The sequence below is a fragment of the Crocuta crocuta genome, unplaced genomic scaffold, assembly GCF_008692635.1.
Source record: "Crocuta crocuta isolate KB4526 unplaced genomic scaffold, BGI_CrCroc_1.0 scaffold322, whole genome shotgun sequence".
In the NCBI taxonomy this organism is placed as follows: domain Eukaryota; kingdom Metazoa; phylum Chordata; class Mammalia; order Carnivora; family Hyaenidae; genus Crocuta; species Crocuta crocuta.
The window spans coordinates 2,925,655-2,947,711 of NW_027532592.1; the positions used below are offsets into that span (position 1 = coordinate 2,925,655).

Sequence of the window (22,057 nt, forward strand, 5' to 3'; positions counted from 1 at the left end):
TGCCGGGGGCCCCCCCCCCCCCCCCCGACCACCCTCTGGCAGCAGAGTTCACTGCAAGGTGCATGAGGCCCGTTACCAGCACTGCCTGGGCGGACCTCGGGCGCCTGAGGGCAGTGAGTGAGGTGCAGTGTGATGGCGGCCAGCACGTGGCATTCCAGGGACGTGAAGGTCCCATGTCCCCCATGTCACTGGGCTCCAGCGCTCTGATAGCTCTCTTCTGTCCTGTGTGTCTTTCAGAAAGAGAAAAGGTGATGAGGTAGATGGCATGGATGAAGTGGCCAAGAAGAAATCTAAAAAGGAGAAGGACAAGGACAGTAAGCTTGAGAAGGCCCTCAAGGTGAGCTCTGAGCGCAGTGGCTTTGCACTTGCCCTTCCACCGTGCTCTTCCCGCATCCCTCCTCCCGAGAACTCTGGGCGTTCCCTACTGATGGCACTTGTTAATGGCATCCCCCCGCCCAGCACCGGGGTCCCTTCCCTCCCAGAGCAGCGCTTTGGGCTTGGAGGAGAGCCCGCCATAGGCTCCCATGTGCCTCGGCCTCCCCGTGTGGGAGCTGAGGGGCTGCAGGCCGAGTGCCTGGCCCGCATGAGCAGCCGGAAGAGACACTCGAATGGAGATCTCTCACCAGAGAACTAGGAGGCGTGTGGTGAAGGGGCAGGGACCACGCGTGGACTCCATTGTCATCGGCCCGTTCAGCTCTGTGTTGATTACGCACGTGTAGAATCAAAGTAAAGATTATTGATCAGAAGACGCTGGGTGTTCGGGAAAACCAGGGGGGACTGTCTGTCTCTCTTTGGGCACGCGATTTCCATGGGCCGTCTGATGGGCTCTGTCGTGAGTATTTTGGGTCTTGCCCGTGCGGGGCGATGAGAAGCTGTGTCTGATGATAAGAGTCACCCGTTTGGTGTGATTGTCCGTCAGCGAAACAATGTCTGTTGTGCGTGAATTGGGCACAATAGAGTTGGTTTATTTTATGTTTGTCCCCTGGTGGGTTTAGTGTCCTCTTGAGTGCAGGCAAGGAAATCCGAACGTTCCCCTGCCGTCCCCAACCTCCCTCCTGCTGAGGAGGAGCCCCACGTTGGATGTAGAGACTGTTCAAAGATAAAATCTTTAAAAAAAAAAAAAAAAGACACCGTTAGAATCCAGGCTTGGTGCAGAGAGCATCCCCGTGGGGTGGGAGGGGCCAGCATTTCCACCTCTGGTTTACAGGGGCTCAGTGTGTGGCCAAGGGGTGAACAGCTTGCCCGCGACCTCACAGGGAGGTGGCTCGCGCCGTGCACCCTGGTGTGGGGAGCCTGAGTCATCCCGGGCAAGGCAGAGGTGGATAAATGGGACACGGAGCACTGTGTAAACACGGCCCCTGAGACTGAGAACTCTGCTTCCCTGAGAGCATAGGTCTGTTCTTTGCGATGTGCCCGCCATCGAGGGCAGAGGGGGTTCTTGGGGATCGTCCCTACTTCCCTTCAGTGTGGAGAACAGCCACCCCCTCGTCCCTGAGGCGTGAGCGTCTGTGGGGGGGATGGGCCTGCTGCACCCCGGCTCTCCCCCAGGGGTGAGCCTGCATGGGGGCTGGCTCCAGGGACAGCCTTGGGTAGAAGTGGGATTCTCGGGGCGGGGCACCTCCCTGTCCCTGATGGCCAGGAGGCACCAGGATGATGGAGATGGAGTGGAGGCCCACAGGCGGGCAGGGCCTCTCTGGTCGGGTCCCCGGGCTGAGTGTGTCTCTCACTGCCTGGCTACATCCACAGGCCCAGAATGAGCTGCTCTGGAGCATCAAGGACGAGCTAAAGAAAGCGTGTTCCACCAACGACCTGAAAGAGCTCCTCATCTTTAACAAGCAGCAAGTGCCCTCTGGGGAGTCGGCGGTGAGTTGCCCCCCGCAGAGTGACCTGGGGGGGGGGGTCACAGCACTGCGGTCACCCTTGCACCTAGGGTTTGGTGAGGCAAGAGTGGGCTGTGCACCTGCCTTGTGCGTTCAGGCCACACACTTGGGCTGGGGGCCTCCAGGTATGGGGGGAGGGGAGCCCCCTGGGGACGCCCTGGCCGTCTCTTTACTCTTCAGCCACCCAGGGCCAGGGGCTGCAGCCTGTCACGTGTGGACCCAGCAGCCCAAGCTCTGCCTGAGACCTCTGGGGGGGTTCCAGGTGGGGTGTCGGGCGGGTGAGCCCTCCTCTCTGACCTGCTGCTTACGGGCCTCAGATCTTGGACCGAGTAGCCGACGGCATGGTGTTTGGGGCCCTCCTTCCTTGCGAGGAGTGCTCGGGCCAGCTGGTGTTCAAGAGCGACGCCTACTACTGTACGGGGGACGTCACCGCCTGGACCAAGTGCATGGTCAGGACACAGACGCCGGGCCGGAAGGACTGGGCGACCCCAAAGGTAAGGGGGCACGTTACAGGGCTCAGCCAGAAAAGCACCGTCACCCCGTCTGGGCTTGTCCACACCGTAAGTCACCACGACCTCAGTGCGGTGTTCATGGGCTCCTTCACGGCGGGGCCGTGCTCACAGTGTGGACATAAAACTGGAATATGGGGTTTGTGTACCTGCATCTTCAAATGGGAGGGCAGTTTTGTCCACTTGCTGTCAAACCCTCGCGCTGAGGTAGCTGCTTATCAAGCACCGCTTCTGTGCCGGGTGCTGTTCCAGACACTGGGACAAGAACTCCCTTTCCCGAGGCCATTTTTTTGTCTTAGGTTGGGGGGGGGGTCCAGAGTTCAAGTACCTCCTGTTGTTCTTCGTTGTTTGCTTGTTTTTAACGGAACCGCATATCCTCAACGCAGAAAACGCGTGTGCGGTGCTGCGAGCCAGGTCGGCTCACCACGCTCGCCCTGCCCTACTCTATCCTCTGTCCCTCCTCATGAGCAGTCACCCGAAATCAGCTCTGACCTCGTTGGTTCCTGTGTCCTCAAAACCTTCCCGTGGCTCCACGTGTCACGTGAAGGGTTTTCCTGGTTTTTCTGAGTCTGCAAGTGTTGCACACCCGTTTGTGGTATCCGTGTTCCCTTAACTACTTTTGAGGAAATAATAAGGCCGGAAGGACAGGAAAGTTTGTATCTTATGTACTGATTGCGTGGCATTAGTTTATTTTGGGAGAGACAGAGGCCGTGCGAGTGAAGAAGGGCAGAGAGACAGACTCCCAGGCAGGCTCCATGCTGTCCTCACAGAGCCTGGTGCAGGACTCGAACTCCCAGACTCTGAGATCGTGGCCACAGCCGAAATCCAGTGCAGACGTTAACTAACAGAGCCCCCGAGGCGCCGATCTATCTTTGTTTTTGGAGGGTCGGTTTCTGAAGCCACTCGCACGTGTAAGACCTGTCTTCAGGCCGACAGTCCTTGCCACCTGTGCGGATCACGGAGTCACGGACCCATGTGAGACTAGAGCCCGCAGCCACGGCCCGAGGCGCAGTCAGCTGTGTTCGGGTCCCCCCGCGGGTGCCTGGGACCTGTGTGCCCCACAGGCCTTCTGCAGCCCCTCCGCTACCCTGTCCCCATGGAGTGCCGTTCTCCCTGCGCCCACACGCACACGCACTTCCACACTAATTCTCCACGCTCCCCACAGTGGGGAAGTTGGCACTCCGTGTCCCCCGAGCACCACGGTGTGTCGTTCACGAATCTGCGTGTGCCCTGCTCTTTTCGGCCCTGGCTGCCTATGCAGGTCACTGCCTCCGAGGAGTGCCTGGTCTGGGCCACATGGGCTTCAGTTGTGGAGCTCAGCTCCTGCGTTAGTCCTTGTGTGTATCGGCCCCGATCAAGCCCGGACTTCTTCCTCAGCGGGAGAAGTGGTCTTCGGAACGTCACTGACGCGTGGCGCGTTAGGTGCTCGCCGTGAGTTGGAGCCGGTCTGTCTCCTCTCTCACCTGGCGGCCCTTCCCTCAACCCAATGCAGCAAGAACAGGCCCTTGATGGGCGGACGCGGAGCCTGGCCCACTAGGTCACCCAGGAGTTGGAGGGACCGTGCTTGCGGCAGAATCCGCAACGAACACCGACATTGCCATTGGGCTCTCTGGCCATGTGACCCTCTGTTTTGTTTTTTTAACGTTTATTTTAAGAGAGAGCGAGCGGGAGAGGGGCACAGAATCCCCAGCAGGCTCCACACTGTCAGCGCAGAGCCTGACTCGGCCCCGTGCCACGAGCCCTGAGATCACTACCTGAGCCAGAATCGAGTCGGCCACCTGACCACTGAGTCCCGCAGGCACCGCAGCTGCGTTCCCCTCGGGGGTGGGGGGAGGGAGGTTACCCAATTTCCTCTCGGGGAATACTTCTTCCCAGCGTGTGCAGTCCCTGTAGGCCTTCCGTCGGGAAGGGGCATGTGACCCTTGAGGAGCCGCTCGAGGGGGAGGCTCCAGCAGTGACCCCCCACCACACAGTCAGCAGATCTGGGGGAGAGGTGTTCTTTCCAGTTCTGTGTTTTGTGTGAAGAAAACTGTCGACAGTGTCCGTGTGGCAGCTTTGTCGGAAACACGGAGCCACCAGGAGCCGGCGCTGTATTTGTAGTCGTCATGTGTTGGGTGGTGAAAGCTTCATATCTTCTAGGTTGTTCCTTACTGCGAGAGGGGTAAAAAAAAGATTGTTTAATTTAGACGAGCTGAGTCCTCTTTGCTCTAACAGGTAGTTATTTCAAAGGAGAACCCAGTTTCTTAACTGAGCCTTCATGATTGCAGGAATTTCGAGAAATCTCTTACTTCAAGAAACTGAAGATCAAAAAGCAGGACCGAGTATTTCCACCCGAGACCGGAACCCCGGCAGCGGCGGCACCCCCGCCCTCCACGGCCTCGATGCCCGCCAGCATGAACAGCTCCACCCCATCAGGTACCGTGGGGCTGGCTTCGGGGTGGGGTCCCCTGGGTGCTCTGCGGGCCCCACGCCAGGGGATGCTCGGGAGGGGCATCCTAGGTGAGGCCAGGCCAGCGCCCCCCAGCCCTGTCATGGGGCTTCTGCTCTGGGGTCCACGCTGGACACCCTGAGTGCCAGGGTGGGTCAGTTGCCCTCCGTGTCACCCAGGCAGAGCTTTGAGTGAACGTCCTCGACAGGGCTGGTTTGTCCCATGGGGTTAATGAGTATCATGTAAGAAACTGCAGTTTCAGGCATGAGGTGGGACAAGGAGAAAGGTAATTGGGGGCCAATGAGGTCCCGCTGCCAGCCTCCTGGCCCCACATAGCCTTGTCAATCTGCCCTGGGACGTGTCCTGGGGGAGGGCGGGCCACCCCTCCCCTTGTGTTCTGTCCTCCGCTTTCCCACCAGCCCTGGGCCTCTGCCTTTGTGGACTCTGCCCTCGGTGGGCACTGAGCAGAGGGAGGCCGGGCTGTCCACTCCTCCTGGGACCCCGGCACCTCACCGCAGTCCCCCTTACAGATAAGCCGCTGGCCAACATGAAGATCCTGACTCTGGGGAAGCTGTCCCGGAACAAGGACGAGGTGAAGGCCATGGTCGAGAAACTTGGGGGGAAGCTGACGGGCACGGCCAGCAAGGCCTCCCTGTGCATCAGCACCAAAAGTGAGTCCAATCCTGGCGTAGAACGGGTATGCACCCTGCCTCCTGCAGCTGCGGGGAGGGGCAGGGGAGGGGCGCGGCGGGGCCCCCACCAGGCCCTCCGAGATGGCTCTCCTTGCTCAGCACCGTTGTTGAGGTCCTTTGCGGAGGGAAGCCAGCGTGGGTGAATCTGGTATACGGGTGTGTGCGCGTGCGCACGGGCCTTCTGTCCCAGCCACAAGCTGCTGCCTGCCTCCAGACAGCCCAGACCCTCCCCTTGGGGACACTGATGGGCTCTGTGCAGCCCCAGCCACTGTCCTCTCCTAGTAACAGCCGCTCGGATAGGCTCAGGTTTGAGAGCCACGCTGGGGCGACACTGAAGGACGGGCCGGCCCCTCGAGGGTGGGAGAGGTTCTTGTCCATCCACGGGCCTGAAACCCAGGGAAGCGAGGGGAAGAAACAGGGTGTCCAAAGTGAAAGAATAAGGTAAAGCCTCTAAGAAAGGTCTGGACAAAATGGAGGTGAGTAATTTGCCTGGTCAGTGGTTCAAGGTCAGGGTCCAAGTGCTCACTGAGCTGGGAGAGGAGTGGATGAAGCTGGGAGAACACTCAAAAGTACCGAGCAGGTGCCACCAAGCTGTGAGACAGTATGTGAACAGAAAGGCAGCTCGCAGATTCGATGCCCGAGTCCGTGAGGCAGACAGGACACTGGAGCTCAGAGCAGCAAAGAGAAAGAAAGGAAAACAGGAAAGATGGCGTGAGGAACGATGGAGCAGCGTCAGGTGGACCAAGTGCGCATTAGAGGCTCCTAGAAGGAAACCGAGCGAGAGAAGGGGGCAGAAATCCTTTTTGTAAGCAGGCTGCTTACCCAGTGTGGGGCTTGGAGTCAAGAACCGGACGCATGACTAGCTAAATCCCCCAGATGCCCCGGAAAGGGCAGAAATCCTATTTGGAGAAATAATGGCTGAAAAGTTCTCTAACCTGGAGAGGGAAACCGGGGACCAGATCCAGAGTCCAGAGACGACCCCGAAGACGCACACCAAGCACGTTCTAGGTAACATGTCAGAAGGGAAAGACGACGGCAAGACACTGGCAGCCGCCAGAGACAGTGCCCTGTGTGCCAGGGAGCCCCGCGGGCACTGCGGGCAGTGCGGTGCACGCAGCCCCTCAGAGGCTGGGGTTCACCGAAGTGGAGCAGACGGCCCTACGGTTTGTCTGAGCCACAGAGGACCCCAGAGCAAGCAGCCTGCAGAACTCCCCGAGTTCAAGCCGCGTCGCATGTCGCAGAGCTGTGCTCAGCAGAACCATGCGGGGCCAGCCTGAGGCCTCCCCTGGAGCAGCAGAGCAAAACAGGGAGCCCAGCAATAAACCACGTGCGAGGGGTGCATCCGTCTACACCACAGGAGCCAAGAACCTGCAGCGGGAAGCTGCATCCCTGCCTCACACGGCCATAGAAGTGTCCTCCGGATGAATGAAAGATTTGGACGTGAGGCTGAAGTCCAGGAAAGTTGTCAAAGAAAACCCAGGCCGTAGCTCCTTGACATGGATCTTGGTGACGATTTTTTTTTCAATGTTTTATTTATTTTTGAGAGAGAGAGGACGAGCAGGGGAGGGTCAGAGAGAGAGGGAGACAAAGAATTCGAGGACAGGCTCCACGCTCTGAGCTGTCAGCACAGAGCCCGACGCGGTGCCCAAACTCACGAACCGTGAGATGACCTGAGCCGAAGCCAGATGCTTAACCAACTGAGCCACCCAGGCGCCTCATGACAATTTTTTTTTTTTTACCTGACACCAAACACGGAAACAGACCTGTGGGACTGCATAGAAGTGAGGGCTTCTCTGCGCACAGGATGCCATGGGCAGAACCCGACGGGCACCTGCGGGGCAGGGGAGGCGACCTGCGTCCTGCGTGAGGCGATGAGGGGGGAGGGCGGGCTCGGGGCTCCTTGCCTGTTTGTGGTGCTGGCAACCGTGCAGGAGGCAGCGGTACCCAGGGCCCCCGAGCGCTAGGCAACTAGGACGGGGCTCTGGTGACCAGCGGTGGTGTGTCTCCGCTAATGCTTCGGCTGTGTTTCCTCCCACCTTGAGCAGAGGAGGTGGAGAAGATGAACAAGAAGATGGAGGAGGTGAGGGAAGCCAGCCTCCGCGTGGTGTCCGAAGATTTCCTCCAGGACGTGGCTGCCTCCACCAAGAGCCTGCAGGACTTGCTCTCAGCCCACATGCTGTCCCCCTGGGGGGCCGAGGTGAAGGCGGAGCCCGGGGAGGCCGCCGCCCCCAAAGGGAAGTCGGGGACCACGCTGGCCAAGAAGAGCAAGGGTCCCGTCAAGGAGGAAGGTAAGGCCCCGTGCAGCCTGGGTGCCCTGGCCCTGCCTCACCCCCACCCCCACCCCCGTGCTTTCTCCCTGTGCCTGAACCTTTGCCTTCTTGTTCCCTCTAAGGCATCAACAAATCTGAGAAGAGGATGAAGTTAACCCTTAAAGGTGGCGCAGCCGTCGATCCTGATTCCGGTGAGCAGACGGGAGCGTGAGTGGGTGGGTGGTCAAGAGGCCGGTTCGTGCCCGGGCTCCCCGGTCCCAAGGACCCCTGAGTCTTGTGGGGAGCCTCCCGAAGGCAGTGGCAGTGTGTCCGGGCAGGTGTGAGCCCCACGCCTGCAGACCCCCTCTCCCTGCGCACCTCAGCCCTTCATGGGGGAGAAAAGCAGCCGCCTCGGCTCTGTGACAGGTCTGGAGCACTCAGCGCACGTCCTGGAGAAAGGTGGGAAGGTCTTCAGCGCCACCCTCGGCCTGGTGGACATCGTGAAGGGAACCAACTCCTACTACAAGCTGCAGCTGTTGGAGGACGACAAGGAGAGCAGGTGTGTCCTGGGGATGCGACGGTCCCTGTCAGGCGGGCCCTCTGGGGCTGGTGGGCTCAGCCCTGCGGGGGAGCAGGGAGCCTAGTCTCCTTGCTGAGAGCACCGTGTAGCGAGGCCTCCACTGCATGAAGGGAGGGAGACGCCGTCCCCCCAGACGGCCTGGCTCCCCGGCGTCCAGCCCCAGCTTAGGGGACACGCTGCCCCTCTCGCTCCCAAGACTCCTGACAGCCCCTGAAGACTCCACATGAATGACCCCTCACACCCCTGAAAGCTGCTTGAAGCACATGAAGAAGGTTGGGCAAGAATTGAATCCGCTCCTTTCTCTTTTTTAAGGTTTATTTATCTTGAGAGAAAGAGTGAGTGCTAGCAGGGTAGGGGCGGAGAGAGGGACAGAGAGGATCCAGGCAGGCTCCTCGCTGTCCACACACAACCTGACTGGGGCTTGAACTCAAAACCCATGAGTTCATGACCTGAGCCAAAATCAAGACTCTTGACACGCAACCGACTGAGCCCCAGGCACCCCTCTTCGGCACTCTATAGGCTCCATTTGCCAATATGATCTTAAAAGGCGTTTCCTTTTTTTTGTAATGTTCATTTTGTGAGGGGGCAGAGAGAGATGGTCCCAAGCAGGCTCAGAGCCTGATTCAGGGCTCCCCAGGTGTCCCTGAAAGGCACATTCTAGGTTTCTAAGCCTCAGCTTCAGGACAAGTGAAGGTCCTCTCTTGAGGTAGTTCCCTTTGTTCCTCTGTGTCCTTTCCCACCTGGGCAGGGAGGGGACGCTCCTGAGTGTGAGCCGCTGGCCCACAGCCTGTGTCTGGCCCCGCCCCCCCCGCCCCCCCCCGCCAGGTACTGGATATTCAGGTCCTGGGGCCGGGTGGGCACCGTCATCGGCAGCAACAAGCTGGAGCAGATGCCGTCCAAGGAGGACGCCGTCGAGCACTTTATGAAGCTGTACGAGGAGAAGACCGGCAATGCCTGGCAGTCCAAGAGCTTCACGAAGTTTCCCAAGAAGTTCTACCCTCTGGAGATCGACTACGGCCAGGTAATCACGGAGTGCCCCACGCCGACTCGCCTGAGCGAGAGGGACGGATGCCCCGGATCCAGTGACGTCACTGGCCGGCGCCTCCGAACTCTCAGTTAATCCCAGCCCTTGCCAAACTTCCCAAACGGTAAGGGGGGGGGACCCTCCCACCCCAGACAAGGCCAGGGTCACACGGAGAGCAAAGCCAGATGTCACAACACCAGGCCCCTGCGGGCGTGAGCGCAGCGTCCTGACCTGCCAGGGAGGGTGCACCTGGCACCGCGAGTGGGACTGGCCCTGGGAACGCGGGGCAGGTTCCATGCACGCACGGACGGACGGACGGATCCCGCGGTCACATTAGACTCGGAAGACATTGCATAGACTCCAGCGGCCTCTCGCAGAGGAACGAACGCCGCCCTTGGGTGTGGGCGTAGGCAAGGACAGAGTTGGAATTCCTGAGAACGGGAAGGAGGATCAGCCTCTAGTGATAGATTCCAGGGGTGGCTTCTGTCACGTGGCCTGGTTTATCGTCAAGATAGACATACGGTGACTTGGGCTCTGCTGCTGGGTCATGGTTTGGGTCCCACGTTACTCCCTAACCATTTCTGTTCTGTGTTCACGACTCACGCACCTCCCCGTGTGTCACCAGATAGTCTTCCATTATCACTTGAGAGGTACTTCATGGACATTCGTTCTGGCAAAATACCCTGTTTTTTATTCAAAAATCTATTACGCTTGACCTTTGGCCAATGTGGGGGTTCCCCCAATGCAGTCACATGAGGTTCATTTTATTTATTTTGAGAGAGAGAGCATGCGTGCACCAGCGGGGGAGGGGTAGAGAAGGAAGAAAAAACCAAGCAGGCTCCACTCTGTCAGCACAGACCCCAATGCGGGGCTCAAACCCACGAACTAAGATCGTGACCTGAGCTGATATTAAGAGTCAGATACTTGGGGCTGCCTAAGTGGCTCATTTGGTTAAGCATCTGACTTCAGGTCTTATCTCCCAGTTTGTGGACTTGAGCCCCACATCGGGCTCTGTGCTGACAGCTCAGAGCTTGAAACCTGCTTCAGATTCTGTGTCTCTCTCTCTGCCCCTCCCCTGCTTACACTCTGTGTCACATTCAAAAACAAATATTTAAAAAAAATTTTTTTTGGTTTGTTTTTTTTGTTGTTGTTTTCTTTTTTTCGTTTGTTTAAAGAGTCAGACACTTAACTGACTGACCACCCAAGAGCCCCAAGGGTCAGCTGTGCTTTTAAAGGAAAGACCATGGGGCGCCTGGGTGGCTTAGTCGGTTAAGCGTCCAACTTTTGCTTAGGTCATGATCTCGCGGTTCGTGGGTTCGCGCCCCGCGTCGGGCTCTGTGCTGACTGCCAGCTCAGAGCCTGGAGCCTGTTTCAGTCTGTGACTCCCTCTCTCTCTGACCCTCCCCTGCTCACGCTGTCTCTCTCTCCTGGAAATAAATAAAACGTTAAAAAAAATTTTTAAAAATAAAGGAAAGACCATGCCTTTTGCAGAAGGAAAGACTTATAGATATTTAAGTAGAGATTTTAATTCCCAGTCCTGGAGGCCTAACGTGTCTCACACAGGAACTTTCCAGCTTAGAAAGTGCCATGAGCTCTCTCCATCGAAAACAGAATCTAGGAGCGCCTGGCTGGCTCCATCGGTGGGGCATGTGACTCTTGATCTCGGGTTTGTGAGTTCGAGCCTCACATTGAATGTGGTGATTACTTAAACCTCAAACCTCTGTTGTAGAGTGTAACTTGGGTGTGATGTTGAGGTGGAGATGGTCTAACTCGGCAGTGCCCCGTATTGGTTCATTTTCCTGATTTCAAAAATAATATTTTAGGAATTTTTGAGAACAATGAGAACAAAAAAATCACTATTGCCCAAAATTAAATGCGGTTGGGATCATGGTGTGTGTCTTCAGCGCTCCCTCCCTTTGTGAGCACTTTTTCTCTCCAGAGAATCGGAGCCTTGCCTTGCCGCTGCGTGGAGAGCACCCGCTCCCTCCCCAACGGACCACAATTGTTTCCCCGTCTTCTGGAGCAGCGCTGTCCCATTAGTCACGTGACCACTTCTCAACCTGTCTCAGTAGCTGCATTTTGTTCATTTCATTAGAGAGAAGGAGAAGCTCGCGGGAGAGGGAGAGGGAATCCCAAGCAGGCTCCATGCGGACAGCGCGGAGCCCAGTGTGAGGCTCGATCCCGTGACTGAGATCAGGACCTGAGCTGAGATCAAGAGTCGGACTAACCAACTGAGCTGCCCAGGAGCCCCTTTGGTAGCAACGTTTTAAGAAACAAAAAGACACTGTAAAACTAATTTTAGTAGTTTATTTCCTTTTTCTTTCTTTTCAAGTCTGCTGTGTGTTTAGCCTTTGTACCCTGTCTCAGCTCAGACCACATTTCAGAACCAGTAGCTACTGAATTAAACTGCGCTGATCTACACCAACATCTGTTAAGGCTGCACAGATGGTTAGAGGTCATAGTTCATAGTCTGTAAATCATCTGTAACGACGCAAATATTTCTGTGGTTGTTACCGTTAGTGGTGGAGGTACTGGTTACAGAGGACATGCAGTTAAATTAGGCTTTTAACACGTCAGTAGTTTGCTTTCTGGGAAATTACGAGCAGGGAGTATGAACGTGTCAAGGCCTCGGTGTCCCAGCAGGAAATGTGGATCCGCTGTGGTGTGGCCAGCAGCCACTCAAGAGCAGGGACACGACGCAGATCCAGCAGATTCCAGGATCAGTGTTGGGTGCCGGTTAGGTGCATTCAGATACTGAAGGTGGCTCGTTACTAGGGACACTGTGACGGACAGTTTCCTGTGCTGCGCGGTATCGACTTAGCCTGGTTCTCCAGAGGGCAGGAGTAAAGCTCTGTACCTTTAGCTTATCAGGAAGTGCAATCCCAGGGAGCAGGGGTGAGGTGGGGAGGACAGAGGGTTCGTGCTGTCTGCCTGCCTGGCAGGAGATGGGTCCACGAGCTTGATCCTCTGGGACTGCGCAGAAGGCTGGAGGAGCGCACTCTCACAGTTGGCCGTGGGGCACGGCAGCGTCGGTGGGGGAGGGGACCGGTCCCGTGTCCCCTGGGTGGTTTGCCCTTGTGGCTGCCTGCACTTCCAGGTTGGCTGAGTGGGCCCTGGGCAGGTTACCAGGTGGGAGGTGACGAGTAGGAAGGGGTGAGGGCATGAGGGGGTGTGCATGCGGCAGGCCAGCCTGTGCGGAGCTGGGTGCCGCCGCAGAGGTCGGAGAGTCCGGAACAGCCACAGGGACGTAGGGGCGCAGGAAGCGTCCGATCCCAGGGCTCATGGCAGCCGCCCCCCTAGGCCTTGATTCCCACTCACCCTTGATGCTGCTGCTGCCTCGTCTCGTGTCCTTTTGTCTGCAGCCCGGAAGCCACCACCACTCTGCTGAGCTTGTCGCGTGGAGTCCCTTACTGATCCTCTGTTCCCTCCAGGATGAAGAGGCGGTCAAGAAGCTAACGGTCAACCCCGGCACCAAGTCCAAGCTCCCCAAGCCGGTGCAGGACCTCATTAAGATGATCTTTGACGTGGAGAGCATGAAGAAAGCCATGGTGGAGTATGAGGTTACTGCGCTTTTCTTGTTTGCTATGCTGTGCCCTTTGCGGTGGGAGCCTGACCCCTGGCCTGATGCCAGGTGGGAGCTCAGAGACTGATGTGCGGGGCTGGGGGCTGTGCGGAGCCCAGGGTGTTCGCGGGGGGAGCCTGACCCCTAGCCTGAGGCCGACGCGGGGCCGCTTGTGCTCCTACAGAGATCGTTGACTTGCTCTGAAACCTGTGGTGTGTGGTAGGGAGTTGGCCCCTGAGCCCCGTCCCCTTGGCTTGTCCCCTCGATGCCGTGGATGGCTGTGTGGCCGTGGCCCACTTACAGTGAGAGCAAGCCACACACGAAGCTGGAGGACTTCTCCTCTCACGTGTGCCTTGGGACAGGAGTCAGCCTGTTCCTAAGAGGGCAGGGGTGGGGTTGTCCTAACCCCTGCCTGGGGGCAGGGCAGTGGGGGCTGTGGGTACAGCCAGGCGTCCCCATTTGTTCTCCATCCCAGCTCCACTTGCCGGGGGATGAGCGCAGAGCCCCTGGTAGCCTCCTGGCGTCCCCCCATCTGGGGCTCTGCTGGGCTGCTCCTTGAGAACTGCGTCTCGCTCTCCTAGAGGCTCGCTAGCAGCCAGGCTTGCACAGTCCTGTTTTGATGTCCCTAAGCTGCCATCTGTCAGGAGGGCCGGCCAACGTGGCCGCTTGGGGATGGGCTCATGGAGTCCTGGCACTTTAGGAGGAGCGGGGAGGTGACTGGGGGTGGGGGAGGGGCTCCGTTTCTTTCATGTTTTATAAGAAATACCCCGTGGTCACTTCCGGGTCCCTGTGCTCTGCTTCGTGGACCTTCTGGCAGAGTGGCGGCTCCGGGTGAAAAGCCGAGTCCACGCTGGCCCTGCCTCACACGGGGGACTCGGGGTATAAGGAGGAACAGGGCCCGGGTGGGGGACGGTGTGGGGGACAACATGGCAGCCTGGGAGCCGTCCCGGGGGCCTCCCTCTGTGGCGCCTGTGGCTCCCTCCCNCAGGCTGTGCATTTTGAGGGGTGCAGGTGGGGAGACCTGGTCTCTTTGCAGATGAGCACCAGAACCCAATGGTAGGGGTGCCGCTCACGCAGAGAACCCGCCCCCTCAGCCACCCTCCTCGGCTCCCAGCACCCGCTTCTCCTCGGGCTGTGCCTTGGCCTGGCCCCGGGGTAGGCGCCCAGCCTCTCCCCAGACCCGGCTCCGGCTGCTCAGCCTCCCGGAGACCAGGCCCCCCACCCCCAGGGTGGACAGGTGCCAGCATTGAGGGGAGAGAAACGTGTGCCACGGGGCGTGGCTGTTCCTGGCCTCCATGGCTGCCATCCCGCTTGGCACCCAGCACGTTGCCCTCATACCCCATTTAGTCACCAAGGGAGCTCCGTCTGTTGTGGCCCTGCGAGCTCAGGTGCAGAGGTGGCCCTGGGGACTGGAAGGATCTGCTGGGAGTGGCCACAGACACGGCATCTCGGGATCAGAGCGAGGGGTCCAGTGCGCGGGGGCAGGGAGCCCAGGCCGAGCATCTCACAGGGACGCGTGCCCTCTCAGGACAGTAGTCCCTTGTGCAGACGGGAGAGTGGCCTGGGGACAGGCGTGTCCCTAGATGTGGGCCCCGTGGAGCCACGTCCTAGCTCCTCCCACCATAGCGTGCTGCATGTTGGTGACTCCCAGGGTGTTGCGAGCACTGGAAAAAGTGCGTGACCCCGGGAACTGACTGAAAGGGGCAGCATTAGTGTGAATGCAGATGGGCGTGTTCAGAAGCATGTGCTTTTGGAAAAAGAGTTCCCACTGCTGTGCGTTGCGAGCTGCCTCAGCCAGGCGGGTGGCCCTCGGCCTGCCTTTGGGGTTGCTGGGGGTCCTGGGGAGCTGAGGGGACCTTATCTGGGCCATACACGAAGCGAGAGAAACTGTTGCACACAGACCCTGGTGGGGCCGCGAGCTCTAGCGATGGGTCCCAGGTGCCCCTGGAAGACTGGGCACTTGACCGCTTCCCACAGGGCCCAGGGTGCCCGCTCCCCGTCTCCACCACGCAGAGCGGCTTTCAGAGAGAAAACTCCCCCTGTGTCCTCAGATTGACCTTCAGAAGATGCCCTTGGGGAAGCTGAGCAAGAGGCAGATCCAGGCGGCATACTCCATCCTCAGCGAGGTCCAGCAGGTAAGTGGGTCTCCATCCTCAGCGAGGTCCAGCAGGTGGGCGGGCCCCTCCCCAGGCCTCTCTGTACCCCGGTTAGTGGTGTCCTACACCACAGCCCACGGGGGCTTAGATTTTTTCAGTTCCGTAGTGTGACATGTGTCTGCTGCGTGCCAAAGATGAGCACAAATCAAATGAATTAGGTGTGTTTTCAGTGATCGTATATGTAACAGACTCCCTATCAGCTGCATGAGGTATTTGGTTTTCCTACCTCTTAAAAACGTCCTGATGTTGTGTGTCCATCAGAGTGAGGCTGAAATTGGGGGCACCTGGCCAGCTCAGTTGTGGAACGTGTGCCTCTTGATCTCGGGGGTCGTGAGTAGAAGCCCTGGGTTGGGGGTAGAGATCACAAGATCACTTTAAAAAAAAAACTTAAAAAGGAAAATAGAACTTGAAATGGTTTTGCAGTTACTAGAAAACCATCGAACAGAAAGGATTTTCTCCGTTTTGTTCATGCTCCTTGGACGTCACCTTGCTGGGCAGCCCTCAGGGTCCCCCATCCCTGGTGCCCCCTCTGTGCCCTGGTGGGCAGGGTGCAGGCCCGGCCTGTGAAAGAGGAACGAGGAAGCTGAAGTGAGACCCCGAAAGCAGAAGGTGCTGGAAAAGAGGCCTTGAAACGGAGCCTTTAAGTCCAGTTAACAGCTGCTGCCGCGCCCTGGCCCCTTGTTGCCCGCTGGCTAGGACGGGAAGGCCTGTCCTATTCCAGAACCACCCCTGGTGGAAAGGCTGGGATGGTGTCTCCCCCTCCCCAGGCAGAGCGAACCGCAGACAAACGGGAGCACTTGGGGAAGCCTGTGTCCCAGGTACCTGCCGAGTGTCCCCGTGGTCCCACTCCTCCATCTGTGCATTTATTGAGTGCTTTCTGCATACGGGGCACTAGTGGCATCGTGGCAGTAAGGGGAGCTTAGCCCTTCTGTGTCTGGACCTCCGGGTGCAATAGAAATGAGTTTCTGCCTTAAAGCCAGAGGTCTGTGGTCAGGGGGCCGCCAGATTCAGAGCAGCGGGGTTTTCGCTTTCAACGTGTTGCTGGGCACAATTCCCAGATGTTTGTTTTTTTTATTTTATTTTAAAAAAATTTTTTGGGGGGCACCTGGGTGGCTTAGTCGGTTAAGCGTCTGACTTTCGCTTGGGTCATGATCTCGCGGTTCGTGGGTTCGAGCCCCGCGTCGGGCTCTGTGCTGACTGCCAGCTCAGAGCCTGGAGTCTGTTTCAGTCTGTGACTCCCTCTGTCTCTGACCCTCCCCTGTTCATGCTCTCTCTCTCTCTCTCCTAGAAATAAATTTAAAAAAATTTAAAAAAAAAAAAAAAATATATTTTTTTATAGTTTATTTTTGAGAGAGAGAGAGCATGATCAGGGGAAGGACAGAGAGAAGGAAACATAGAGTCTGAAGCAGCTCCAGGCTCCAAGCTGTCAGCACAGAGCCCAAAGTGGGGCTCAAACCCACGAACCGTGAGATCATGACCTGAGCCAAAGTCGGACGCTTAACCGACTGGGCCACCCAGGGACCCCAGTTCCCAGACGTTTCAAAATGTTAGAAGTTTCCCAGGAGTGCCCGTGAGCTCGTCCCCTGGATGCTGTGGTGGACGTGTCGCGTGGCGGCGGAGTGTGACGGGCCCACACATGCACAGCTCTGCCTAGAATTGGATGTGCACGTGGAGGGGGGGGTTCCTGCGCTCAGCGTGGCCTGACCCCAACGCCAGCTGGTCCAAAAAATTCCCTGCATCTCCCGGCCCGCCACATGTGGGCTCCCCAGCTGCCGCCATAGTCTCTGTCTCCTCTGTCCCCTCCCCCGAAGGCGGTGTCCCAGGGCAGCAGCGACTCCCAAATCCTGGATCTCTCCAATCGCTTCTACACCCTGATCCCCCACGACTTTGGGATGAAGAAGCCTCCGCTCCTGAACAACGCGGACAGTGTGCAGGTAGCACCCGGATGGGTTCCGGCGGACCTGGGGCTGCTCCCCTGTGTCCTGGCCCCTGCGGGCGGGCCCGGGGCTCTGAAGCGGGATTTCTTCCCACATCGGTGGAGACAGACTACAGGCTGAACAGATGGGCTCTCGGCCCTGGCCCTGTCACACGGGTCCCGGGGAAGGAGCCACGGGGGCAGGCCAGCCTCTCCTGACAGCACCGTCTTCCCCACCTTAGGGAGCCAGCCACCCGTCCCCAGCTGTCTGCACACGCGGATGGAGACGCATTCGCGCCATAGGCTTATAGGTCCCCCTCCTGCCCGGTGTGTCCTGGCCGCTGTCTGCTGCTAGCAGGAGTGTCTCCCTCGTCCGATAGCAACAGAGGTCCCCTTCTGCTCCTGCAGGCCAAGGTGGAGATGCTGGACAACCTGCTGGACATAGAAGTGGCCTACAGCCTGCTCAGGGGGGGCTCGGGCGACAGCAGCAAGGACCCCATCGACGTCAACTACGAGAAGCTCAAGACTGACATCAAGGTAACGCCCAGGGGGTGATGGTCCCCAAACCAGAATGCTTGTTCCCCCCGCCCCGGGAGCTGCTTGGAACAGATGGCTGGTGGCCCGGGACGGGGCCTCTGCTACAGGGTTTTAAGTTCCTTTTTCCTTAAAATAGAGAGGATCTGTTTTGGTCACCTGTGTGGTGTGAACCCTAGAAGGTTCATTACACCTGTTTAATAAGCGTATGGTGCCTGATCCGTGCTCTGGGGCCGAGGGACTGTGCTGCAACTCAGTCCCCCAAGTTTTGGAGGGGTAGGGGCTTGGGCAGAAGTCCCCCCACCTTGGTCCCCCCGCAGGGTTCTAAGCGTGAGCCTGGAATGGGGTCTTTACATCTGCTTCCTGCTTGGGATGAAACACATCTGTAGGGCCAAGGAGAATAAACCACCAAATGTCCCGTGTTTGGTCCCCAGGGCACCTTGACTGTGGTGCTGTGGGCGTGGTTTTCTGTGAAGGGCTTGTTCTGTCTCTTAAGTAAGCTGTGAGGAAACCAGGATTCTTAGATGTTCTGCCCGGGGTGGGTTGGTAAGAGCATGAAACTAGAGCACCCTGCCTTCCCCACAGCGCATGTGGGTGTGCGTGCGCGTGGGCGTGTGGCAGAGCTTACAGTAAAGAATTGGTGGCTGTTAGCTGGGCCGAAGCCCTGAGCCACAGGGTGCATGGCCCTGAGGACTCAAGGAGGGTCCGTCCTCCTCACGGCCCTACAATTGATGGGATCCTCATGGCTTCTGACCTCGAGTCTTGGCTGTGGGATGGGCCGTGGCCTGCGTGCTTTAACCCGTGCGTGGCAGGCTCGTTATGTGGCAGCCAGCTCCTTGTCCACAGAGGGCCCCACGTGGGGCTGTTCTTCCTGCCTCGGTGGCTCTCCGGGGATCTCCCTTGCTCTGATTCCAAGACACGATGTTGTAGGTGGTGGACAGAGACTCCGAGGAGGCAGAGACCATCAGGAAGTATGTTAAGAACACCCACGCGACCACACACAACGCGTACGACCTGGAAGTTGTTGATGTAAGAGCCCCTCCCACCCCCTCTGCATTCTGCTGATTCCGGCCTGCCCCCTCTCACATGGGTCTGGCCTGAAAAAAACCGTTTGCTTCACCTTAAAAAACTGGAGGAGGTGACTTGGTTGTTGAGGAGAGATGTTAGGAGTCATAGGTTTGGGGGGGGCCACTTGTCATCAGAGGCGCATTGAGGTCCCCACGGTGGGCCCCCGTCCCTGCCCGAGCAAACCCCCCATCCCACCCCGTCCCTCGCTGGGGACAGCCCAGTAGGACGCGGGGAAGCAGAGTAACCAGGCTGTACGTGTTCTCATTCTCCCGCGAGCAGATTTTCAAGATTGCGCGCGAGGGCGAGCGCCAGCGCTACAAGCCATTCGCGCAGCTGCGGAACCGGCGGCTGCTGTGGCACGGGTCCAGGACCACCAACTTCGCCGGCATCCTGTCTCAGGGGCTGCGGATAGCCCCGCCGGAAGCGCCTGTGGTAGGTGCCCGCCTGGGGCTGCTCCGGCGTCATCTGCGTTGACGGCTTTATGGAGGTGGGGGCTGGGGAGCCTCGCTTAAAGGTGGGTTTTGGCTCCATCACAGCCGACAGGTAGTTGTTGCCAGACATCCCTCTCTGGGTGCTCAGGCGCCACCNTGAGGCTGTGCATCTCTTAGCCATAGTTTCTGGAACAGAAGTGAGGTGTCCGGGCCCTGCTGTGAGGGCTGACTGGTGTGTGGACGTGCCCCAGGGCCCAGCGCATCCAGGCCTGCCGCCACCTGGTCATGGGAGACTGGCACCACCCTGTGGACCAGGGGGGTGGCAGCCGGGTAGTGCATGACCGGGGCGGAGGCCCTGACCCTGCCCCCCGTGTTTGACTCGCAGAAGAGAGTAAAAGTCACAGCCACCATTTATGGGGTGTTCACACGCGTCAGGCACTGAGCTAAATGCGTGTGGACTCGAATTTTCACAAGAGCCCCGTGAGGTTCTTGCCCAGTTCAGAGGAGAAGAGAGCAGGGTCCTGGGGATGTGTGGCGTCCGCGGCGCCTGGTCCCGGTTGGTCCTCGGTAGATCAGTGGTGCTCCAAACATCAGCTGGAAGGTTCCAGTGTCTCTTTTCCAACCCTCAGACAGGCTACATGTTCGGGAAAGGGATCTACTTCGCCGACATGGTGTCCAAGAGTGCAAACTACTGCCACACGTCCCAAGGGGACCCCATAGGCCTGATCCTGCTGGGAGAGGTTGCCCTTGGAAACATGTGAGTGAGCCTGGCTTTGGGCTGGTCCGAGAGCTCCCGTTGGCCCCCTGATTGGAGAAACCAGTGTCGTTGAGTGAACGGGGGAGGCCCAGGAGCACCCCCCGAAACAGAGGGGCCAGGGTTGGCTTGCATGAAGGATGGTCACCCCCCACGCATGCACCGCTGGGGTTTAGATTTTCTGTTTTGAGATCAACCCTGATCAACTGGAGTCCGTCCCAGTTTCTAATTCCCCACAGAGAAAAGCCGGTTGGTCCTGCTTGGGCAAGGCATCAGCCTCGATCCTGTTGCTGTAACGTGGAGGGCCAGGGGCTGGGGGGTCTTGGCGTGGGCACAGAAGCCTCCAGAGCAGCCAGCCCTGCCTCTGGGCAGGGCCGCCCTGCAGCAGCGATCGCTGTCATGATACATTCCCCGCAAAGCGGCACCCTCCCTCTGAAGCCGGGCAAGGGGGGAGCTCCAGGCAGTGAGGGCGGCTGGGTCCTTGGGGGCGCTCCTCTGTCCTCCCTGGGCTTCGGCGAGTCAGACTGTAGGTGTTGAGCTCTCGGCCGCAGAGGCTTTGACACAGTCCTCTCGTGAACAGGTATGAGCTCAAGCACGCTGCGCACATCAGCAAGTTACCCAAGGGCAAGCACAGCGTCAAAGGTAACATGCCCCAGAAACTGTGGCCCCGGGCACCCGGCCTGGCACGGGGAGGCTGCGCCCCTGTAGCTTGTTCGCGCTGTCTGCGGCGGGGAGAGCCTTGGTGTGGGTGACAGTGAGCAGGCGCGGCAGCTTTTTATCCTGACTGCGCTACGGGTGAGGGCCTGCCCATCACCTCCTGTCACGTGGTGGCCCTGGGTGCCTCAGAGTGCCGGGGCCTCCACCTGCCAGCCGTGGTGACTGGACTTCTCAGCAGACATAGGATCCCGGGCTTGGGCGGTGGGGGGGGGTTGGCGTGGATACTGTTCTTCCTTGGAATCAGGAAGGCTTGGCCCCGGGAACGTGGTTTATAACCCACAGGCTTCTGTATGGAGGAAGGTTCGAGCATGGAACTCAGGTCTTTAAAGTAACTGTATAGACCCAATGCGAAGCAGGCCCTTCTCAAGATGATTCCCACCTCTGTTCTCACGGTTTGTACCACTGATGCCTCCTGTTTTGCAGGTTTGGGCAAGACAACCCCTGACCCTTCTGCTAGCATCACCCTGGATGGCGTGGAAGTTCCTCTGGGGACGGGGATCCCGTCGGGCGTTAACGACACATGTCTGCTGTATAACGAGTATCCTTTTCCGCGCGGGTGCAGGGGGGTGTCCTGGGGCAGTGGTCACCTACGCGCACCCTGCGTCCTGGTTGCAGGCTGACTGGAGCCCCTCCGTCCATGCCCTTAGGGCCCCTGCCCTGGGGGAGACAGCATGGTCCTTGGGGTGTGACCCGCATGCAGGTGGCAGTGCAGGCTCCACCGTGACACATGTGCTCCTTGACGCGCCCCCTCCAGATACATTGTCTATGACGTCGCTCAGGTAAATCTGAAGTACCTGCTGAAGCTCAAGTTCAACTTTAAGACGTCCCTGTGGTGAGCCCGGGCGTGTGGCCAAGGCGCGGCCCAGGGGCTGGTGCGCAGGCCCAGGCTGGGCGCCTGCTCGCTGACTATGGCAAGGGCCTCCACTCAGCGGTCGAGAGCTCGAACCTTCCCAAATCCCCTTAGAGAGGATTCTCTGTGAGCGTTTGGTCACGTGTTAAATGATTTTCCCAGCTTTTCAAATCCCTTGTTTGTGTGGGTCTGGGGGTGGGACGGGCGGTGGGGTCCCGCCAGCCAGAAGCCAGGTGGGGACAGCTGACGACACACGGGAAGTCAGGGCCAGGGTTTCCGTCTAGACTAGTCCCGCGGAGGAGCTGGGCCCGTCAGAGCGTCTGCCTTACTGGGTTCCCAGGAGAGGAAAAACTACCTTCCCCCCTTCACGTGTCTGCCTTTAGTTTGCGTTTTGGAAAAATGTTAAGCATTTATTTTGAGGTAAAATAAAAACTAATTTCATACTACTTAGATTCTATATCTTCTTTTGCATTTATTGTTTTTTTTGTAGCCCCGCACCCCCCAGCCCCATGCGTGACTTCTGTGGGGAGGAGGAAGGTTAATGCTTTCTCATACTTTGGGAAAAAAGTGCTTTCTTTTTCTGGAAACACACGGACATGGAAGCTGTCAGAATATGTAGCATGGAGGGGCCCTGGGGGTGGGGGGAGCTCCATCGGTTACGTGTCCTCCTTCAGCTCAGGTCATGATCTCGAAGCTCGTGGGTTCGAG

The 22,057-nt window shown here is 58.4% G+C and overlaps 1 protein-coding gene across 1 annotated transcript in view; it reads left to right on the forward strand.

The window, feature by feature from the left end:
- The window catches only part of PARP1 (poly(ADP-ribose) polymerase 1), a 32,478-nt gene extending 10,683 nt beyond the window's left edge, over window positions 1-21,795 (forward strand). The window contains exons 5-23 of the mRNA XM_077779930.1: window positions 238-337; window positions 1,747-1,863; window positions 2,198-2,374; window positions 4,657-4,804; window positions 5,348-5,488; window positions 7,555-7,797; window positions 7,902-7,970; window positions 8,185-8,317; window positions 9,164-9,359; window positions 12,794-12,922; window positions 14,976-15,059; window positions 16,892-17,014; window positions 17,404-17,532; window positions 18,460-18,558; window positions 18,877-19,029; window positions 19,658-19,785; window positions 20,363-20,424; window positions 20,923-21,037; window positions 21,254-21,795. Coding sequence (XP_077636056.1) covers window positions 238-337; window positions 1,747-1,863; window positions 2,198-2,374; window positions 4,657-4,804; window positions 5,348-5,488; window positions 7,555-7,797; window positions 7,902-7,970; window positions 8,185-8,317; window positions 9,164-9,359; window positions 12,794-12,922; window positions 14,976-15,059; window positions 16,892-17,014; window positions 17,404-17,532; window positions 18,460-18,558; window positions 18,877-19,029; window positions 19,658-19,785; window positions 20,363-20,424; window positions 20,923-21,037; window positions 21,254-21,335 — 2,428 coding nt within the window. The 3' untranslated portion in view covers window positions 21,336-21,795. The remainder of the gene's footprint in view (window positions 1-237; window positions 338-1,746; window positions 1,864-2,197; window positions 2,375-4,656; window positions 4,805-5,347; window positions 5,489-7,554; window positions 7,798-7,901; window positions 7,971-8,184; window positions 8,318-9,163; window positions 9,360-12,793; window positions 12,923-14,975; window positions 15,060-16,891; window positions 17,015-17,403; window positions 17,533-18,459; window positions 18,559-18,876; window positions 19,030-19,657; window positions 19,786-20,362; window positions 20,425-20,922; window positions 21,038-21,253) is intronic.
- The last annotated feature ends 262 nt before the right edge of the window (window positions 21,796-22,057 follow it).